At 49.9% G+C, this 20,151-nt stretch overlaps 1 protein-coding gene across 1 annotated transcript in view; it reads right to left on the bottom strand.

Moving 5' to 3' along the window:
• Positions 1-20,151, bottom strand: part of LOC144503896 (disintegrin and metalloproteinase domain-containing protein 23-like) — a 144,614-nt gene that overhangs the window by 56,900 nt on the left and 67,563 nt on the right. The window contains exons 7-10 of the mRNA XM_078228940.1: positions 14,643-14,712; positions 12,843-12,922; positions 11,849-11,917; positions 8,014-8,085 (exon numbers count right to left, since the gene is read on the bottom strand). Of these exons, the coding sequence (XP_078085066.1) occupies positions 8,014-8,085; positions 11,849-11,917; positions 12,843-12,922; positions 14,643-14,712 (291 nt within the window). The remainder of the gene's footprint in view (positions 1-8,013; positions 8,086-11,848; positions 11,918-12,842; positions 12,923-14,642; positions 14,713-20,151) is intronic.

The raw sequence follows: 20,151 nt of genomic DNA, 5'->3' as shown, positions 1-20,151 counted from the left end.
GCCAATCAGATCAGCAGAAACACAAGGGTAAAGCAGGAGACACACATGGGGTGAGAAACTCTATTAGACAAATTCCGTTTCCTTCCGAATGCAGCAACAAAAAGTTAAAAGGCTCCCCAGTCCTTCCGAGACTTATTGATGTCAAGAGGTCTTCCATCCGTTACAGGTATCCAGTCAGAAAACTCACAGGAAGATCATCTTATCAGGACACTCTACAGGTAATGAAGCCCTTTGGAAGCACAGGGATGAAGAACAAAGAAAATTATAGCACAGGAACAGGCCCTTCGGCCCTCCAAGCCTGCACCGACCATGCTGACTGAACTAAAACCCCCTACCATTCCAGGGATCATATCCTCTATTCCCATCCTATTCATGTATTTGTCAAGACGACCCTTAAAACTCACTATTATATCTGCTTCCACTACCTCCCCGGGCAGCGAGTTCCAGATACCCACCACCTCTCTGTAAAAAACTTGCCTCGTACATCTCAAAGAACAAAGAAAATTACAGCACCAGAACAGGCCCTTCGGCCCTCCAAGCCTGCATCGACCATGCTGCCGATCTAAACTCAATCTCGGCCTAGATTTCAAGCTCAGGCCTCTGCGGTGGGAATTGAATTCACAGCCTTCTGACACAGAGGCGAGGCTTTGGATTTTAAAACACCGGTTTGGGGAGGCTGGTCCCTGCGTTTTGCCCCTCAGGGGGTTTCGGAGAGATGGCACAGTGGTTAGCACTGCTGCCTCACAGCGCCAGCGACCCAGGTTCGATTCCCGGCTTGGGTCACTGTCTGTGTGGAGTTTGTACATTCTCCCCGTGTCTGCGTGGGTTTCCTCTGGGGCTCCGGTTTCCTCCCACAGTCCAAAAATGTGCGGGTTAGGTTGATTGGCCATACTAATTGCCCCTTAATGTCCAAAGATGCACAGGTTGGGCAGATTGGCCGTGTAAATTGCCCCTTTGTGTCCAAAGATGTGCAGGTTAAGTGGATTGGCCATGATAAATTGTCCCCTAGAATCAGGGGGATTAGCAGAGTAAATACGTGGGGTTACGGGGATAGGATGGGATTGTTGTCGGTGCAGACCCAATGGGCCGAATGGCCTCCTTCAGCATGGTAGGGATTCTATGATTCGATAACATTCGGTGGCCGAGACATCAGTGAAGCTGATGGCGCTGAATTGTGGGATCTTGCTGTGCAGCAACTGGCTGCCAAATTTCCTATAGAGTAACAGTAGGTATGGTTTTAACAGGATTGGCTGGAAGAGTGGCCCCTAGGTTGTGCAGGGCACCAGATAAATGCAAGACGGGACCATCAAGGGTATCCACAAATATTATCCGTAAATGGAAAGAAAGCGTAAGAAGAACAGGAATGGGAGGACAGGCGGCCATCTTGTGACCCTGCACTTCACGGCTTCTTTTCCTCCATGGAGGCTTCAGCCTGCCTGGCGAGGAAAGGGTTAACCTTCCCAATTGAAACTCCTTTCAATCTATTTAAACAGGGCTGATTAATACGGTGTTAAAATGGCAGGGGGCTTCGTGCAGGAATGTGGGGAGGGGAATCACGGGCAGTCCATGATCACATTTACTGTGAGTATCACTAAACGCCATTTCAAGGCTGGAGAAACAAGGCTGGAAAGTTACTGTCCCACCGCCACGGGAATCGGAGCGGGCAGGCGGCAAATCATGGGAAGGTCTGTTGACCTCGGACGGGATTTTATGGTTTCGGGATGAGCGAGGCCATGAACTTTGTTGCAGTCACCCTGGGTCAAATCCTGGAACTTCCTCCCTCACAGCACTGTGGGTGTACCTACACCTCAGGGGACAGTAGCGGCTCAAGAAGGCAGCTCACCACCACCTTCTCAAGGACAACTAGGGACTGGCGGCACGGGGTGGCACAGTGGTTGGCACTGCTGCCTCACAGCGCCAGGGACCTGGGTTCAATTCCCGGCTCGGGTCAACTGTCTGTGCGGAGTTTGCACATTCTAACCGTGTCTGCGTGGGTTTCCTCCGGTTTCCTCCCACAGTCTGAAAGACGTGCTGGTTAGGGTGCATTGGCCGTGCCAAATTCTCCCTCAGTGTACCCGAACAGGCGCCGGAGTGTGGCGACTCGGGGAATTTCACAGTAACTTCATTAATCGAAGTCTTACTTGTGACACTAATAAATAAACTTGAAATTTATATCTTTGGGTATCAGTCATATTCACCCCTTTCCTCATCTCTTGCCTCCATCATTTATCCCCATCTCCCTCAACACTTGCGACTGCATTGCCCGCTGTTTGTATAAACAGCGATGTGGCTGTTTTGATCTGGACCTGAATTGACTCCACTGTCTCAGTTACACATGATGGCCCTCAGCCTAATAATGTGAACATTCAGCACGTGTTTCAGTAACAAGGCCGTTGGGTCCTCACATCAGACACTCAATCCCAGCTATCCTCGGGCGGCACGGTAGCACAGTGGTTAGCACTGCTGCTTCACAGCGCCAGGGTCCTGGGTTCGATTCCCGGCTCGGGTCACTGTTTGTGTGGAGTTTGCACATTCTCCTCGTGTCTGCGTGGGTTTCCTCCGGGTGCTCCGGTTTCCTCCCACAGTCCAAAGATGTGCGGGTTAGGTTGATTGGGCAGGTTAAAAAAAAATTGTCCCTGAGATGCGTAGTTAGAGGGATTAGCGGGTAAATATGTGGGGGTAGGGCCTGGGTGGGATTGTGGTCGGTGCAGACTCGATGGGCCGAATGGGCTCCTTCTGCACTGTAGGGTTTCTATGATTTCTATGATTCTATGATATTTAAAATCCTTTGATTCTTCAGATATCTGCAGAAAAGCAGAAAAATATCAAAACTAGGAGCAGGAGGAGGCCATTCGGCCCACTGAGCCTGCTCCGCCATTCATTCTGATCATCCAACTCAGTAACCTGTTCCCACTTTCCCCTCGTATCCCTCTGGTGCTATACCAGAAGGACGTGGGAGCTTTGGAGAGAGTGCGAAGAAGGTTCACCAGGATGTTGCCCGGTCTCGATGGTGTTGGCTATGAGGAGAGGTTGAATAAACAAGGATTGTTTTCACTGGAAAGACAGAGGTGGAGATGCCGGTGTTGGTCTGGGGTGGGCACAGTAAGAAGTCTCACAACACCAGGTTAAAGTCCAACTGGTTTGTTTGAAATCACGAGCTTTCGGAGCGCTGCCCCTTCATCAGGTGAGTCTCCCGATGAAGGAGCAGCGCTCCGAAAGCTCGTGATTCCAAATACGCCTGTTGGACTTCAACCTGGTGTTGGGAGACTTCCTACTGGAAAGACGGAGGCTGAGGGGAGACCTGATAGAGGTCTATAAAATTATGAGAGGCGTAGGCAGGGCGAATAGTCAGAGGCCTTTTCCCTGGGTGGAAGTGTCAGTGACAAGGAGGCACAGGTTAAAGGTGAGAGGGGGAAGTTTAAGGGAGATGTGCGGGGGAACATTTTCACGCAGAGCGTAGTGAGTGCCTGGAACGCGCTGCCAGAGGGGGTGGTGGAAACAGGCACATTAGCAACATTTAAGAGGCATCTGGATGGGTACAGGAATAGGGAGGGAATAGAGGGATACGGACCGAGTACAGGCAGAAGGTTTTTTTAAAATTAGTTAGGGCATCATGATCGGTTCAGGCTTGGAGGGCCGAAGGGTCTGTTCCAGTGCTGTACTGTTCTTTTGTTCTAATTCCTTCTTGAAAACACACATTCACCACCTTCTGGGTGGATAGATTTCTCCTCAGTCCTAAAGCATCTACTCTATATCCTTAGATTGCGACCCCTGGTTCTGGATTCCCCCACCATTGGGAACATCCTTCCTGCATATACCCTGTCTAGTCCTGTTCGAATTTTATAGGTTTCAATGTGATTCACCCCTCATTCTTCTAAACTCCAGCGAAATCAATCCTAACCTAGTCAATCTCTCCTCTTGCATCAGTCCCGCCATCCCTGGAATCAGCCTGGTAAACCTTCGCTGCACTCCCTGGATAGCAAGAACATGCTTTCTCAGATAAAGAGACCAAAACTGCACACAATATTCCAGGTGAGGCCTCACCAAGGCCCTGTGTAACCGCTTCAAGACATCCTGTACTCGAATGCTCTCTCTATGAAGGCCAATATATCATTTGCTTTCTTCACTGCCTGTTGCATCTGCATGCTTACCTTCAGTGACTGGTGGACAAAGACAGCCAGGTCCCGCTGCACATTCTCTTCTCCTCATTTATAGCCATTCAAATAATAACCTGCCTTCCTCTTTTTGCTACCAAAGTGGACAACAGCTGCTGCCTCACAGCGCCAAGGACCCGGGTTCGATTCCCGGCTTGGGTCGCTGTCTGTGCCGACGTTCTCCCCGTGTCTGCGTGGGTTTCCTCCGGGTGCTCCAGTTTCCTTCCACACTCCAAAGATGTGCGGGTTAGGTTGATTGGCCATGATAAATAGCCCCTTAATGTCAGGCAGATTAGCAGGGGAAATACGTGGAGTCACGGGGGATAGGGCCTGGGTGGGATTTATTATTTAGCTACATCCAATCAAAGTCCAATTCAAAATCTCAGCCAGTAAGACATTACAGATCCAAGCTGACAAGACAGGCTGGCCTCTTCCTGTCTAGGGCTCGATCTACATGATCCAAGCTGATAGGAGCAGACATTGCACCTCCTCCAGTTCTTGATCGGAGACCCATTTTAGCCAGAAGGCCTAGTTGGTGTTTTTAAAAATTGCTTCAAATGTAACCTCATTGACTTCTATCAAGTGCAGGATCAAAAACTACATTTGATCTTAGCCAAAAGGCCAAGAAGGGCCTGGATGGGATTGTTGTCAGTGCAGGCTTGATGGACCAAATGGCCTCCTTGTGCACTGTAGGGGTTCTTGCATCTATCCACATTATGCTGCAGCTGCAATGCATTTGCCCACTCACTCAACAGAAGCATCTGTGATGCCTTCGCACAGCTCACCCTCCCTTGTGTCGTCTGCAAATTTGGAGGCCTAAACAGATCACAGACTGAAAGGGTTGGTATTCATAGAATCCCTACAGTGCAGAAGGAGGCCATTCGGCCCATCACGTCTGCACCAACCAAAATCCCGCCCAGGCCCTATCCCCGTAACCCTACTTATTTACCCTACCAACCCCGACACTAAGGGGCAATTTAGCACGGCCAATCAACCTAACCGGCACATCTTTGGAGTGTGGGAGGAAACCGGAGCACCCGGAGGAAACCCACGTAGACACGAGGAGAATGTGCAAACTCCACACAGACAGTGACCCAAGCCGGGAATCAAACCCAGCTCCCTGATGCTGTGAGGCGGCAGTGCTGACCACTATATCACCGTGCCGCCCGGATCATAGCACCTTTCCTTGCAAAGGCAGGAGAAGCAGCGCCATCTCATGAAGCGTGAGGAGATGCAGGCCTGGGAGACAAATGGGCGACTCCTGCTCCTCCTTCCTACGTTCACGTGGCTCTTTTGTCGGTCTGGGGCCTGCAGGAGGTGATGAGAAATCCAACAAGAGGGAAGAGCCGCATTTCACTTCATCTTCCCTGTGTCAGGTGCATCTGTCCCTTGACAGCATCAGTCCTCATGGAGACAGAAGTCTCATCTCCGCATTGAGGATTCCCTCCATCGTGTAGTGAGACGTTCCCACTGTGCGGAATGGGATAGATTCCCAACAGATCCAGCCGCTGAACATCCACGAGGCAATGTGGGCCATCGGCAGCAGCAGGACTGCATACAACCACAATCTGTAACCGCATGGCCTGGCACATCCTGCCCCCACTACTCCACCACCACTAGCCCTGGTCCAACAAAGAGTGTGGCACGGCGTGCCAGGGACAGCATTTTAGGTGCAATCTAAAAGTGAGATGCGAGCCGTGGCCGAGTGACATTATCACTATTAATCCAGAAAGTCAGCTATTGTTCTGGGGGCCCGGGTTCGAATCCCGCCACGGCAGGTGGTGGAATTTGAATTCAATAAAAAAAATATCTGGAATTAAGAATCTACTGATGACCATGGAACCATAGTTGATTGTCGGAAAAACCCATCTCGCTCGCTAATGCCCCTTTAAGGAAGGAAATCTGCCGTCCTTACCTGGTCTGGCCTGCGTGTGAGTCCAGAGCCACAGCAATGTGGTTGACTCTCAACTGCACTGTCTACATCAATGGGGACAAAGTGGAAATGGTCGAGAGCTTCAGGTTTTTAGGTGTCCAGATCACCAACAGCCAGTCCTGGTCCTCCCATGCCAACGTTATAGTCAAGAAAACCCACCAACGCCTCTACGTTCTCAGAAGACATCAGCTACGACTCTCACCAACTTTTACAGATGCACCATAGAAAGCATTCTTTCTGGTTGTATCACAGCTTGGTCTGGCTCCTGCTCTGCCCAAGGCCACAAGAAACTACAAAGGGTCATGAACGAAGCCCAGTCCATCACAAACCAGCCTCCCATCCATTGACTCCGTCTACACTTCCCGCTGCCTCGGCAAAGCAGCCAGCATAATTAAGGACCCCACCCACCCCGGACATTCTCTCTTCCACCTTCTTCCATCGGGAAAAAGATACAGAAGTCTGAGGTCACGTACCAACCGACTCAAGAACAGCTTCTTCCCCGCTGCCCTCAGGCTTTTAAATAGACCTACCTTACATTAAGTTGATCTTTCTCTACACCCTAGCTATGACTGTAACACTACATTCTGCACTCTCTCCTTTCCTTCTCTATGAACGGTATACTTTGTCTATATAGCGCACAAGAAACAATACTTTTCACTGTGTACCAATACATGTGACAATAATAAATCAAATCAAATCAAAATTGCTGAAATTCCAGAGTGAGACATTCAGTTTCAAGGGAGACTAGGGATGGGTAATAAATGATGGCCAACCAGCGATGCCCATGTCCCACAAACGCATAAAAAAAACCTGGTGAGGCTACAATGTAGGACACCAACTCGCCAAGGCTCCACCGATAGCATCTTCCAAACCCACAACCTCTACCACTTGGAAGGAGAAGGATAGCAGACGCATGGGAACACCACCAACTGCAAGTTCTCCTCCAAGTCACTCACCATCCTGACTTGGAACGGTCTTGGCCGTTCCTTCCTGGAACTCCCTTCCCAACAGCACTGTGGGTGTACCTACACCACACGGTGTAAGTGTGTTCAAGACAGTGGCATAGAACATAGAAGGTAGGAGCAGGAGGAGGCCATTTGGCCCTTCAATCTGCTCCACCATTCATTACAATCATGGCTGATCGTCCAACTCAACAGCCTAATCCTGCTTTCTCCCCATAATCTTTGATCCCATTCGCCCCAAGTGCTATATCCAGCCGCCTCTTGAATACATTCAATGTTTTGGCGTCAACTACTTCCTGTGGTAATGAATTCCACAGGCTCACCACTCTTTGGATGAAGAAATGTCTCCTCATCTCCATGCTAAATGGTCTACCTTGAATCTTCAGATTGTGACCCCTGGTTCTGAACTCCCCCACCATCAGGAACATCCTCCCTGCATCTACCCTGTCCAGTCCTGGTCCTGTTATAATTTTATAAGTCTCTATGAGATTCCCCCCTCATTCGTCTGAACTCCAGCGAAAACAATCCTAACCCAGTCAATCTCTCCTCGTACATCAGTCCCTTCCTGGAACTCCCTCCCTAACAGCACTCTGGGTGTACCTACACCACACGCGTTGTAAGCAGGTTCAAGAAGAGGGCTCACCACCAGCTGTTCAGAGGCAATTAGGTTTGGGGCAATAAATGCCGGCCTTGCGATGTTCACACCCCATGGACAATTAGAAAAAAAAACTTAGCTCAGGCTGCCAAATTCCCCAAATTACGACAGCGTCTACCTGTCAAAATATCAGGGGAGCTGAGGACCCCTCTCCCACAATGCTTTGCGCCATGAGGAAGGGTCCTACTCGCTACAGGTCGCCATGTCCCCTTGCGCCATCGACACTCCTGACTGCAGAGTAACGGCAAAACAACAACAACCTCTGCGCTCTCACTCATTACCTGCGCAAATTGATTATTTTTTACTTACAATGTCCAGCAGGTTGACTACGGACTTGACAAAGTTGTTGGTGTGAGGCCGGGACGATTGATGTCTCTTGTACTGCGAGAGAGAGAAAGAGAGAGAGAAGGGAAAGAGGGCATCAGTTCCCGATGAAACACAAGAAATGGCCATTAGGTTTCAGGCAAAGTTACAGCCCCGACTCCACAAAGCAGCGAGGGTTGCCCCTGGTAACTAACGCGGTTCCGTGACGACAACACCGTCTGCGGGACAGAGAGCGGAGACGGTAACACAGCGATGCCCCCGCCCCCACCCACAAAGGTTCGCTGTTGAAACACCTGCAAGTTTTTGAAGCACCTTAACGACCTGGACTCAAGAAAAAGATGGCAGTATATCAAATTTTGCAAATAACCGCCATCTTGGAAATGTAGTAAACACCATGAGGGGGTTGACAACAGGCCTAAGGAGGACCCCGACAGCTTGGGGAACGTTAGTTAATTTTGCTCAGCGGAATGTTTGCAGATTTTGGAAACATTGGAACATGTAGGGGAGGCTGTGGCGTAGTGGTATTATCACTGGGTTAGTATTCAAGAGACGCAGAGTAATGCTCTGGGGACCCGAGTTCAAATCCCACTATGGCCGATTTCAATACAAATCTGGAATTAAAAGACAAATGATGTCGGTTGTTGTAAAAACCCATCTGATTCACTAATTAGGATAGGGATTAGGATATTAATTTGGGTGGCACAGTGGAACAGTGGTTAGCACTGGGTCACTGTCTGTGTGGAGTCTGCACGTTCTCCCCGTGTCTGCGTGGGTTTCCTCTGGGTGCTCCAGTTTCCTCCCACACTCCAAAGATGTGCAGGTTCTATGGATTGGCCATGCTAAATTGTCCCTTAGTGTCAGGGGGATTAGCAGGGTAAATACGTAGGGTTACGGGAACAAGGTGGGATAGCTGTCGTTGCAGACTCGATGGGCTGAATGTACTGTAGAGATTCGATTCTATTCTATAAGTGGAAACTGATGCATTTCTTGTGGGAGGAATGGGGCAGAGATTAGAAAATTGATGATACAATTGAAAAGGGGATACAATTGAGTGGGAATGCATTCCCAACATCTGCATTCCCAACATCTGCTTTCCCAACATCTGCTTTCCCAACTCCACATATCCACATGCCACGGTGAATCACCCAAAACTGAAAGAAAAGAGGAGGCGATGGCCTAGTGATATTACCGCTAGACTATTAATCCAGAAACTCAGCTAATGTTCTGGGGACCCGGGTTCGAATCCCGCCACGGCAGATGGTGGAATTTGAATTCAATTTTTAAAATCTGGAATTAAGAATCTACTGATGACCATGGAAAAACCCATCTGGTTCACTAATGTCCTTTAGGGAAGGAAATCTGCTGTCCTTACCTGGTCTGGCCTACATGTGACTCCAGAGCCACAACAATGTGGTTGACTCTCAACTGCCCTCGGGCAACTAGGGATGGGCAATAAATTCTGGCCAGCCAGCGATGCCAATGTCCCACGAATGAATAGAAAAAATGTCATCGAGGAGCTCTGATGCTTTATATCCATAACGATGGGTACCTGAGAGTGAGGTACAGACTGAAATGGAGGGATTGTATCCATAGTAAAGAAGAATGGTTAGCGTCGTAACTCATGTCATAACTGATAAAGGTTGTTGGCAAAATGAAGACCTTTTTAGTGGTCTTAAAATGATAGAACAGATTGGAACTAAAGTATACCTGGGTAGAATTTTTGTAACAAAAGTTCATGAATAGCGGCATTGCTCAAAAAATTGGAAGTAATCTTTATCAAAACAAACTAGTTAACTCATTTAACTAGTGATCGTCTCCCTGTGATAGGTGTATACAGGCTGCCCTCTGGTGAGTGAACAGGGGAACTACAGGAGACTGGATCCAGAGCAAAATCATTTCTCCCCATCCATAGTAATGAATCATATTGCAGACCGCAGTGGATTCCTGGGATGTAGCCACTAATCACAAAGGACAACAATACACGGCAGCACGGTGGCACAGTGGTTAGCACTGCTGCCTCCCAGTGCCAGGGACCCAGGTTCAATTCCCAGTTTAGGTCACAGTCTGTGTGGAGTTTGCACGTTCTCTCCGTGTCTGAATGGGTTTCCTCCAGGTGCTCCGGTTTCTTCCCACAGTCCAAAGGATGTGCTGGTTCGGTGGATTGGCCATGCTAAATTGTTCCTTGGTGTCCGAAATATGTGCTCCATCTAGATGGATTGGCCATGCTAAATTGTGTCCTAAGTTGTGCAGGTTGTGGGGATTGGCCATGTTAAATTGTCCCTTAGTATCCAAAGATGTGCAGGTTAGGTGGATTGGCCACGCTAAATTGCCCCTTAGTGTCCAAAGATGTGTAGGTTAGGTGGATGGGCCATGGGAAATTGCCCTTTAGTGTCAGGGGGATTAGCAGAGTAAATATAGGGGTTATGGGGATAGGTCCTGGTTGGGATTGCTGTCGGTTCAGGCTCGATGGGCTGAATGGCCTCCTTCTGCACTGCAGGGATTCTATGCTGATACTTGCTAATCCTGTCTGTTGGCTTTCCAAAAATTCAAGTCCGTATCCCGAGCCTACATTCTCAATAAACTGCAAAGAGGTCAGTCACTGAACTATTGAAAAGCAAAACAACGCGGATGCTGGAAAACGGGAATGGAAATTCGCTGGAAAATCTCAGCAGCTCTGGCAGCATCTGCGGAGAGAGAACGGAGCCAACGTTTCGAAGTCTGGATGACTCAAAACTTCGGCGGGACTGGAAGTCCCCGGCCTTGTGGGGAGAGCCGGAAAATCCCTCTCACGCCGTAACGCAGAAGGCTGTATAACCAAATTTGTAGATGACACAAAAATAGGCTGGACAGTAAGTTGCAATGAGGAAATAGGAACCTTACAAATCGATATAGATAGGTTAGGAGAGCGGGCCAAAATGTGGCAGAGGGAGTTTAATGTGGATAAATGTGAGGCATTTTGGTCGGAAAAATGGGAAGGTGACTTATTATCTAAGTGGGGAGAGACTTCGGGTGCTCCGGTGCAGAGGGATCTGGGTGTCCTCGTTCATGAGTCACAGAAAACTAGCATGCAGGTACAGCAGATAATAGAGAAAGCAAATGGAATGTTCGCATTTATTGATAAAGGAATAGAATATAAAGGTAAGGAAGTATTGTTGCAACTATACAAGGCATTGGTGAGGCCGCACCTGGAGTATTGTGCACAGTTTTGGTCCCCTTATTTGAGGAAAGATGTAGTGGCATTGGAGGCAGTTCAGAGGAGGTTCACTAGATTGATTCCAGAGATGAGGGGTTTGTCGTATGAAGAGAGACTGAACAGTTTAGGCCGATACTCTCTGGAATTTAGAAGAATGAGGGGAGATCAAATTGAGATATACAAGATGATAAAAGGTACGGATAAAGTAGACGTGGAGCGGATGCTTCCTCTTGTGGGGCATTCTGGGACGAGAGGTCACAGTCTTAGGATAAGGGGTAGCAAATTTAAAACAGAGTTGGGGAGAAACTACTTCTCCCAAAGGGTTGTGAATCTGTGGAATTCGCTCCCCCAAAGTGCGGTGGATGCTGGGACAGTGAGTAAATTTAAGGAGGAGTTAGACAGATTTTTAATTGGTAATGGGTTGAAGGGTGATGGGGAGAAGGCAGGAAAATGGGGATGAGGAGCATATCAGCCATGATCGAATGGCAGAGTAGGTTCGTTGGGCCGAATGGCCTAATTCTGCTCCTATATCTTATGAATGTCAGTGTGATGTGCGAATGACTCCAAATCAAAAGCAAACTGAGTGTGAGGCGAGGTGGATGTTTACGAGGTAGCGAGGTGGCCTACCATCTTGTGGTCGTTGACAATCATCAGCTCCAGGTACTTCATCTCGTAGAAGACACTGCGGCGGTGAACCTGAGGGGACACAAGTTGATTGGTTAGGCCCGTCCAATTGATAGGGGGGGGGGTGCGGTTCACCAGCCATTACCCCTGCACCCCAGCCAATCTGACACTCCCTACTCTGTCAGGTGGACTGTAACTGGTTAACTGGGATACTTGCATTGACTTTACCAATCGCCAAGTGCTTCCGTTAGTACGGAGAGCATTAACTTCTGTCAAATACAGCGGCCATTAATCATGGAAGGGCTTGAAGTGGGGTGGATGGGCGGGCGGTTGGGGGTTGGGAGGCACAGGGGCTGTGTCGGTGCCCTGGGCTAATGTCCCAGCAAAGCGAGGCGGGGGTTAACCATCCCCCCCTCAACACGACTCCACCGCTGCCCCAGAAAACCAGAGCCCTGCCCCTCCCCCACGTCTCCAAGAGACAGAAAAATGGTGGGTGCGGGCTGAGTGATGGGCCGGGGTTTCCGAAGAAAAGGGGTGACCCGACTCGCACTTTCCAAGGCCGATGCAGAAATCCAACCCTGTTTCCTGTCTGCTCCCCCCCTGGACCTCGCCTGTTCTGATCTTAGCCATGAGTCCGCTGGCCATTTTTGTTTAGCATCCCTTCAACAGATTCCCTTCATTTACAAACTTATCTCCACTGCTAAGAGTGCTTCAGATGCACAGTCAGAATCAGGTGTGCCAATGGACCTGACGCCCCCATATTTATATACAGGTGAGACTCCTTGATTGGGCAGGCAATTAGAGCTTCAATCAGGGAGCTCATACTCTAAGAGGCCATGGATGAGGTCCTAACATTACTGTTGATGCTGGCCTGTGAGGTGAGGGTGGTCCAGAAGTGAGTAAGGGCTAAAGTACTCCTGGAAAATTCCACGCACCGACCGATCGGGATAATGGCAGATTGATGATGGAGGGGGAGGGATTGAGGGGAGGCACTTACCGCTCTCCGTCTCCTGCGGGTGCGGAGCCAGGGTACGTCCGCCAGGAAAGACCATGTCGTGTCGGCCTGGGTTCGATTTCCTGAAAGAGACCGTGGGAGATAAGTCACCGACAGCAGCCAGCGATCAGCTTTCACCGAAAGGATTCGGAACGCACACCGTTCCCCGGGTGAAAATCCCCGGACTGAAGCAGGAGAAAGAGCTGACAGAAATGAGGGGAGATTCGGTGGAGGAATCGCACAGCTTAGTACCTGGATAGCTGAAAGCATGGCCGCCAATGGGGAGGGAGCGGTCAGGGGAGAAGGGGTGCATTGGAGACCAGGATTGCAGGAGGACAAGAGATCTCGCCTCCCACCCCTACCTCAATGTTCCCAATGCCAAGTGCCTCAATCAGGCACCAACTGCCTTTGAAAGAGGGGCCCCCCCATCAATGGCCCCCGACCTCTAGCCCCGGACAGGATTTACCCTCTGGACTTCCAACATGGCGACTTCCCCTTCCTGTTGCTGGTTACACAGGCTGGGTGAGGTCATTTAAGTGGGGCATTGATTGCCCTGAAGGGCTTTTATTGGACGCCAGGGTAGGAAGGCCGTACGCGAGCCTTCTCTAGCCCTGGGCCTAATCGGGGTAGAGGGAGGGGGGTGTTGGGATCATAGAATCCCTACAGTGCAGACAGAGACCATTCTGTCCATCGGGTCTGCACCGACCACAATCCCACCCAGGCCCTATCCCCATACCCCACATATTCACCCTAGCTAGTCCCCCTGACACTGAGGGGCAATTTAACATAGCCACCTAACCCGCACATCTTTGGACTGTGGAAGGGAACCGGAGCACCCGGAGGAAACCCACGCAGACACGGGGAGAATGTTCAGACTCCGCACAGACAGTGACCCGAGGCCAGGAATTGAACCCGGGTCCCTGGCGCTGTGAGGCAGCAGTGCTAACCACTGTGCCACCCCTCTACACCGGCACCCTCCACTGGTTTAAACTTCCACCCCCTTCACTCCATATACCCCCACTCCCAACCACCCATCGCCTACCTCCATCACCATCATCATTATTGGGGGAGGCCAATAATTTCTACCGAACTCCAGGGGAGTTAACTCCTGGCTTGCACATAAACCCCCTTCCTTCCCCTTGCTTGGGAAAATAATCCCCTGAAGGAACCGGGACACACACAGGAACAGGCCATTCAGCCCATTGAACCGACTCTACCATTCAATATAATCATGGGTCTTTGGAGACCTAACTGCCTTTTACACCCAGTGGCCCCATAACCCTTTATTGTGAATCAGAATCTATCAATCTCTGCTTTAAACATACACAACTGAGCTTCCACAGGCCGCTGGGATAGAGAATTCCATAGATTCACAACCCTCTGTGTAAAGAAATGTCTCCTTATCTCAGTCCCAAGTGCTTCTCCCTTACTGTGAAATTGTGCCCCCTGGTTCTCGTCTCCCCAACCAAGGGGGAACATCGTACCCACACCTCCCCTGTCTATTCCTTGAAGTATTTTGTAGATTTCAATGAGATCACCTCTCATGCTCCAAAATTCAACATAACACAGGCCCAGTTTGCCCAATCTCTCTTCATAAGACAATCCCACCATCCCCGGAACAAGTCTGCTGAACCTTTGCTGCGCTCCCTCAATGGCAATAATATCCTTTCTGAGGTAAGGGGACCAAAACTGCGCACGGTACTCCAGCTGCGGTCTAACCACGCTCCTATGCCACTGAAGATAGACCTCACTATCCTGTACACAGCAGCCCAGTGCGCCAACATTAGTAACGACTCCAATTACCATAATGGAGAGGTTTCTCTGCCAATCCAACCGGGATCCGGTGCACTATGTGCGGACGGGCCGAGTTCTTCTGCGGGAAAAAAAAGGAAAACATTTCTTCAACAGCCATCATCCACCTGAGATTTGTGAGCTTTGAAAATTGGAATGAGCAATAGCAAAAGTGTCACACAAATGTTTCTCATTGTTAAAGTTAATTTATTAGTGTCACAAGTAGCTTTACATTGACACCGCAATGAATTTACTGTGAAAATCCCCTCGTCCTTTACAGGGCGGCATGGTGGCACAGTGGTTAGCAGCCTCACAGCACCAGGGACTCGGGTTCGATTCCCGGCTTGGGTCACTGTCTGTGCAGAGTCTGCACGTTCTCCCCGTGTCTGCGTGGGTTTCCTCCGGGTACTCCAATTTCTTCCCACAGTCTGAAAGATGTGCTGGTTAGGTGCATTGGCCATGCTAAATTCTCCCTCAGTGTACCCGAACAGGCACCAGAGTGTGGCAACTAGGGGATTTTCACAATAACTTAAGAACATAAGAAAAAGGAGCAGGAGTAGGCCATCTAGCCCCTCGAGCCTGCCCCGCCATTCAATAAGATCATGGCTGATCTGAAGTGGATCAGTTCCACTTACCCGCCTGATCCCTATAACCCCTAATTCCCTTACCGATCAGGAATCCATCTATCCGTGATTTAAACATATTCAACGAGGTAGCCTCCACCACTTCAGTGGGCAGAGAATTCCAGAGATTCACCACCCTCTGAGAGAAGAAGTTCCTCCTCAACTCTGTCCTAAACTGACCCTCCTTTATTTTGAGGCTGTGCCCTCTAGTTCTAGCTTCCTTTCTAAGTGGAAAGAATCTCTCCACCTCTACCCTATCCAGCCCCTTCATTATCTTATAGGTCTCTATAAGATCCCCCCTCAGCCTTCTGAATTCCAACGAATACAAACCCAATCTGCTCAGTCTCTCCTCATAATCAACACCCCTCATCTCTGGTATCAACCTGGTGAACCTTCTCTGCACTCCCTCCAAGGCCAATATATCCTTCCGCAAATAAGGGGACCAATACTGCACACAGTATTCCAGCTGCGGCCTCACCAATGCCCTGTACAGATGCAGCAAATTGTCTTCATTGCAATGTGAATTGAAGCCCACTTGTGACAATAATAAATAAACTAGTCGCCACACTCAGGTGCCTGTTCGGGTACACTGAGGGAGAATTTAGCATGGTCAGTCCACCTAACCTGCACATTTTTAGACTGTGGATGGAAACCGAAGGACCCGGAGGAAACCCACGCAGACATGGGGAGAACATGCAAACCCCACACAGGTGGTATGTGACCAGGTGATTATCCGTAGAAGCACGGCTAATGGCTGCGATTTCTTTTAAACTAAGGGCGAAAACAGGCAGTCCCTGAGTCTACCTCAGCTGGAACTGGGGGGACGGGAGGTCTCGAACCCTGTGCTTTGACATTAATCTAATCCACACACTAGCTGTCTAATCGACTGAGCTAACATTCCCCCGGTCTGCGTCTAACTTATCACTAAGAATTTCTATGAAGGGGGAAAAGAGAAATTCACTTTTGACCTGAGTAGAGGTTTGGCTGAGTGGGTTGGGTGTGTCCAGGGGTGTTGAGTTCCACACATCTGGCCAGGTGTGCCTCACTGATGGAGCACTAAAGCAGGTTGTGGAGTGGGCAGATGGGCATTCCAGTGATTTTGGGCTGCGGGCTTGTGTACGCCAGGATACAACTGAAACAAAGCTGCCAATCGATTGGAAAGAAATCGAAACGCGAGGAGGCAAAAAACTGCCAACCTTCAATTTTCAAAGTCTGAGAGTGAGTAAATAATTGGTCACCGATACCAAAATAGCCTAAAGATGTTTGGCTCTGCAGTAGATAAATTAAATGGGTTTTTGATTCGAGATATGCCCACACATTATTACAGCAGGTTATATGCAGTCAAAGAATAGAATTGTACACAGCAAATAGCATTTGAACCAGCGAATGATAGCTCAATTTACACATTATTCCAGGGCACTTGGTGGCACAGTGGTTAGCACAGCTGCCTCACAGCACTTGGGACCCGGGTTCGATTCCCAGCTTGGGTCACTGTGTGGAATCTAAAGATGTTCAGGTTAGATGGATTGGCCATGCTAAATTGTCCCTTATTGTCCAAAGATGTGCAGGTTAGGTGGATTGGCCATGCTAAATTGCCCCTTAGTGTCCAAAGATGTGCAGGTTAGATGGATTGGAAGGGTAAATACATGAGGTTACGGAGATAAGATGCTCTGTTGGAGAGTTGGTGCAGACTCGATGGGCCAAATGACCTCTTTCTGCACTGTAGGGATTTTATGTTTTTTGATGCTCTCAGGTGATGTCAAGGACTCCTCTCAATACTGCCCCCCCCACCCCACCTCCCCCCCATTTGCCTTCCTTTATGAAGCAAAATTGTCCCATTGTAAATCTGTAACCCCTTGTACGGTAATTAGCTGCAATTATCTCAGTACACGATGATTCAGCTTTCTGGCTTTCTTCCCTATTGATTCATCAAGGCTCACTGATCTCTCTCTCCCTTGGGGAATCAACCTTCAAACTAATACTGACCCCGCTTCCCCTTCCCGTACAAACATCACGCAGCCATCCATAACTCCTGATATGTTGGAATCTCGCAATTGTGGTAAAGGTTGTGATTGTTGTAATAAGGGAGCATGTCATCACCAGAAGGGAAGTGTGTCATGTGATCCAGTCTCAGTTTCACTTTGCAGAACAACACAGCAAGCATCTCCCTCGTGCTGCAACTTTTCAATCTGTGTATATATTTTCTTGGTGCGCCTGTTTTGCTAATAGAACCCACACCGTATTTCCCCAACCCCTTCGGAGTGATTAGTGCCTTTATAACATTATAAAAATGCAACATGGTGACAGCAGAGGCCAACTAGCGTGGCAGCGAGATTAAGGACAGATACGATATGGTGAAGCACCTCGCTGCATAAAATCATAGAATCCTACAGTGCAGAAGGAGGCCATTCGGCCCATCGAGGCTGCACCGACCACAATCCCACCCGGCCCTATCCCCATAACCCCATGCATTTACCCCAGCTCGTCCCCCTGACACTAAGGGGCAAGTTAGCATGGCCAATCCACCTAACCCGCACATCTTTGGACTGTGGGAAGAAACCGGAGCACCCGGAGGAAACCCACGCAGATACGGGGAGAACGTGCAGACTCTACACAGACAGTGACCCCAAGCCGGGAATCGATCCCAGGTCCTTGACGCTGTGAGGCAGCAGTGCTAACCACTGTGCCACCCCAACCACTGTGCCACCGTTATAATATTAATAATATTATTAATTATATTTTTCCACATAATTTGCCAGCTCTCTCACACCTTAAATAACCATTAGAATTAGAAAAAAATACTATTTGCATGTTTATTTAGTACATCATATGCAACCTTTGGAGAGGTGTAAATTCACAGTGTATACACAATTGGATGGCACGAGATGCCTCTCGATGTTTTGGTGAGATTGCGACAGGTTTCCCGCGTTGGAGAGTGTTGAAACCACAGCGCGGTGACGGCACAGAAAAGCCTTGAAGACATCAGCAGCAGTACTGTGTGTGCTGTGTTCCACTCACAGGTTGAAGTGAGACTGAGACTGGATCACATGACACACTTTCGCACCCCCCCCCCACCCCCCCCCCCCCTCCAGTGATAGCATGCTGCTGCCCCTCAGAGGCATATTATAACAATGTTCATTTGTACTTTTTTTGGTTTTAGTTTTCTTTAGTTTATTTATTCATGTCACAAGTCGGCTTACATTAACACTGCAATGAAGTTACTGGGAAAATCCCCTAGTCGCCACACTCCGGCGCCTATTCAGGTTCACTGAGGGAGAGTTTAGCATGGCCAATGCAGCTAACCAGCACGTCTTTCGGACATGGGAGGAAACCGGAGCACCCGGAGGAAACCCACGCAGACACAGGGTGAATGTGCAAACTCCACACAGACAGTGACCCAAGCCAGGAATCGAACCCGGGTCCTTGGCGCTGTGAATCAGCAGTGCTAACCACTGTGCCACCGTGCCGCCCTGTCCGTAATGTATGGGAATAAATAAATATCCCCGAGTTGGAGAGGATAAGGGACCCTTTTCCCTCTGGTTGTTTCAGTTCCTGACTGAACGCTGCCCCCACGAAAGATGGGATGAAGTGAAGAGACTGGATTGAATTTACCGTGACTGACATCGATCGATTCAACCCATTGGTTGGAGAACTGGTGGGAAATTCACGTTAACTTCTGATTCGATTTGATTTGATTTATTATTGTCACATGTATTGGGATACAGTGAAAAGTATCGGCCAGGATTCTCCCAGCCGGGAGATACCAGCAGGGGGCTTGTAGAGAGGTTCACCAGCAGCATTACACTGGGCCCCATCTTTGAGCTAATTATCACGTTGAAATGAGTATTTCCATTTGATTAGCGGGCCCGGGATGGTATTCTCCAGGCCCGCTCGAGTCTCCCCCTCCGACAGGAGTGGTTCCCTCCAGTGGCGTTTACAACTACTCCCCACTAACGGGCAACTAGCGTCCTCGCCCGGCTGGTGGGGATAGAGGCCATTGAGGCCCCCCTTCCGGGAGGTGTGTCCCTTGGGCAGTGCCAGCCTGGCTATGCCCAAGGGGCAAACTGGCACTGCCCACCAGGCACCTTGGCACTGCCCACTGGACACCAGGCAGTGCCAAGGGGCAGAGTCGGCACAATCGGTGGGGGGGGGGAGAACCCACTGCCACTCTGCTATCAGGATCGGTGAGAGAGGGAGGGAGGTGGTGATCGGGGCTGGCCATCAGGGTGGACGGGGTGGCGCGAGTTGCCTGGGGTGGGGGAGGGTGGTGGTTGGGACTGCCCATCTTGGGGGGGGGTGGGGAGGGGGTCGAGACTGTCCAGGTGGGCTCGGGCTGGCTGCGGAGGACGGGTGGGGGAGGGGATCTGGGCTGACTGGGGGTTTGGGGGGGGATGGGGAACATAGGGGCTGGCCCAGGGTGATCCGGAGGGCAGCAATTGAGGGGTGGGGGAGCGGTGGGGTCAACGAGACTGGCAAATCGGGAGGCCAGCAATATGGGGGCTGATCTGGGCGCTGACAGATCGGCGCACGCGCAGTGACCCGCTCACCGCTATGCTGCCGGCCTCTCCAGCGGGAATAGGCCCCGCCCATCACTTCCCAGAGGTAATCATGCTAGGGCACTCTGCAGTGTTCAAAGTTTACTGCAGTTGTATCGGGCGTTGGTGAGGCCATTCTGCATTGTGTACAGTTTTGGTGTCCTTATCTTTCTGCACCCTTGTCCCTGAATCCCGGGGAATGCCCAACTTGTTTCATAACAAGAGACTTCATCTGGTTGGCCCTTACCATCATGTCAGCTACGACTCTCACCAACTTTTACAGATGCACCATAGAAAGCATTCTTTCTGGTTGTATCACAGCTTGGTATGGCTCCTGCTCTGCCCAAGACCGCAAGAAACTAC

Source organism: Mustelus asterias, chromosome 14, assembly GCF_964213995.1.
Source record: "Mustelus asterias chromosome 14, sMusAst1.hap1.1, whole genome shotgun sequence".
Taxonomy (NCBI): domain Eukaryota; kingdom Metazoa; phylum Chordata; class Chondrichthyes; order Carcharhiniformes; family Triakidae; genus Mustelus; species Mustelus asterias.
Note: the sequence above shows the minus strand (reverse complement) of the source record. Positions and strands in the feature narration are given on the sequence as shown.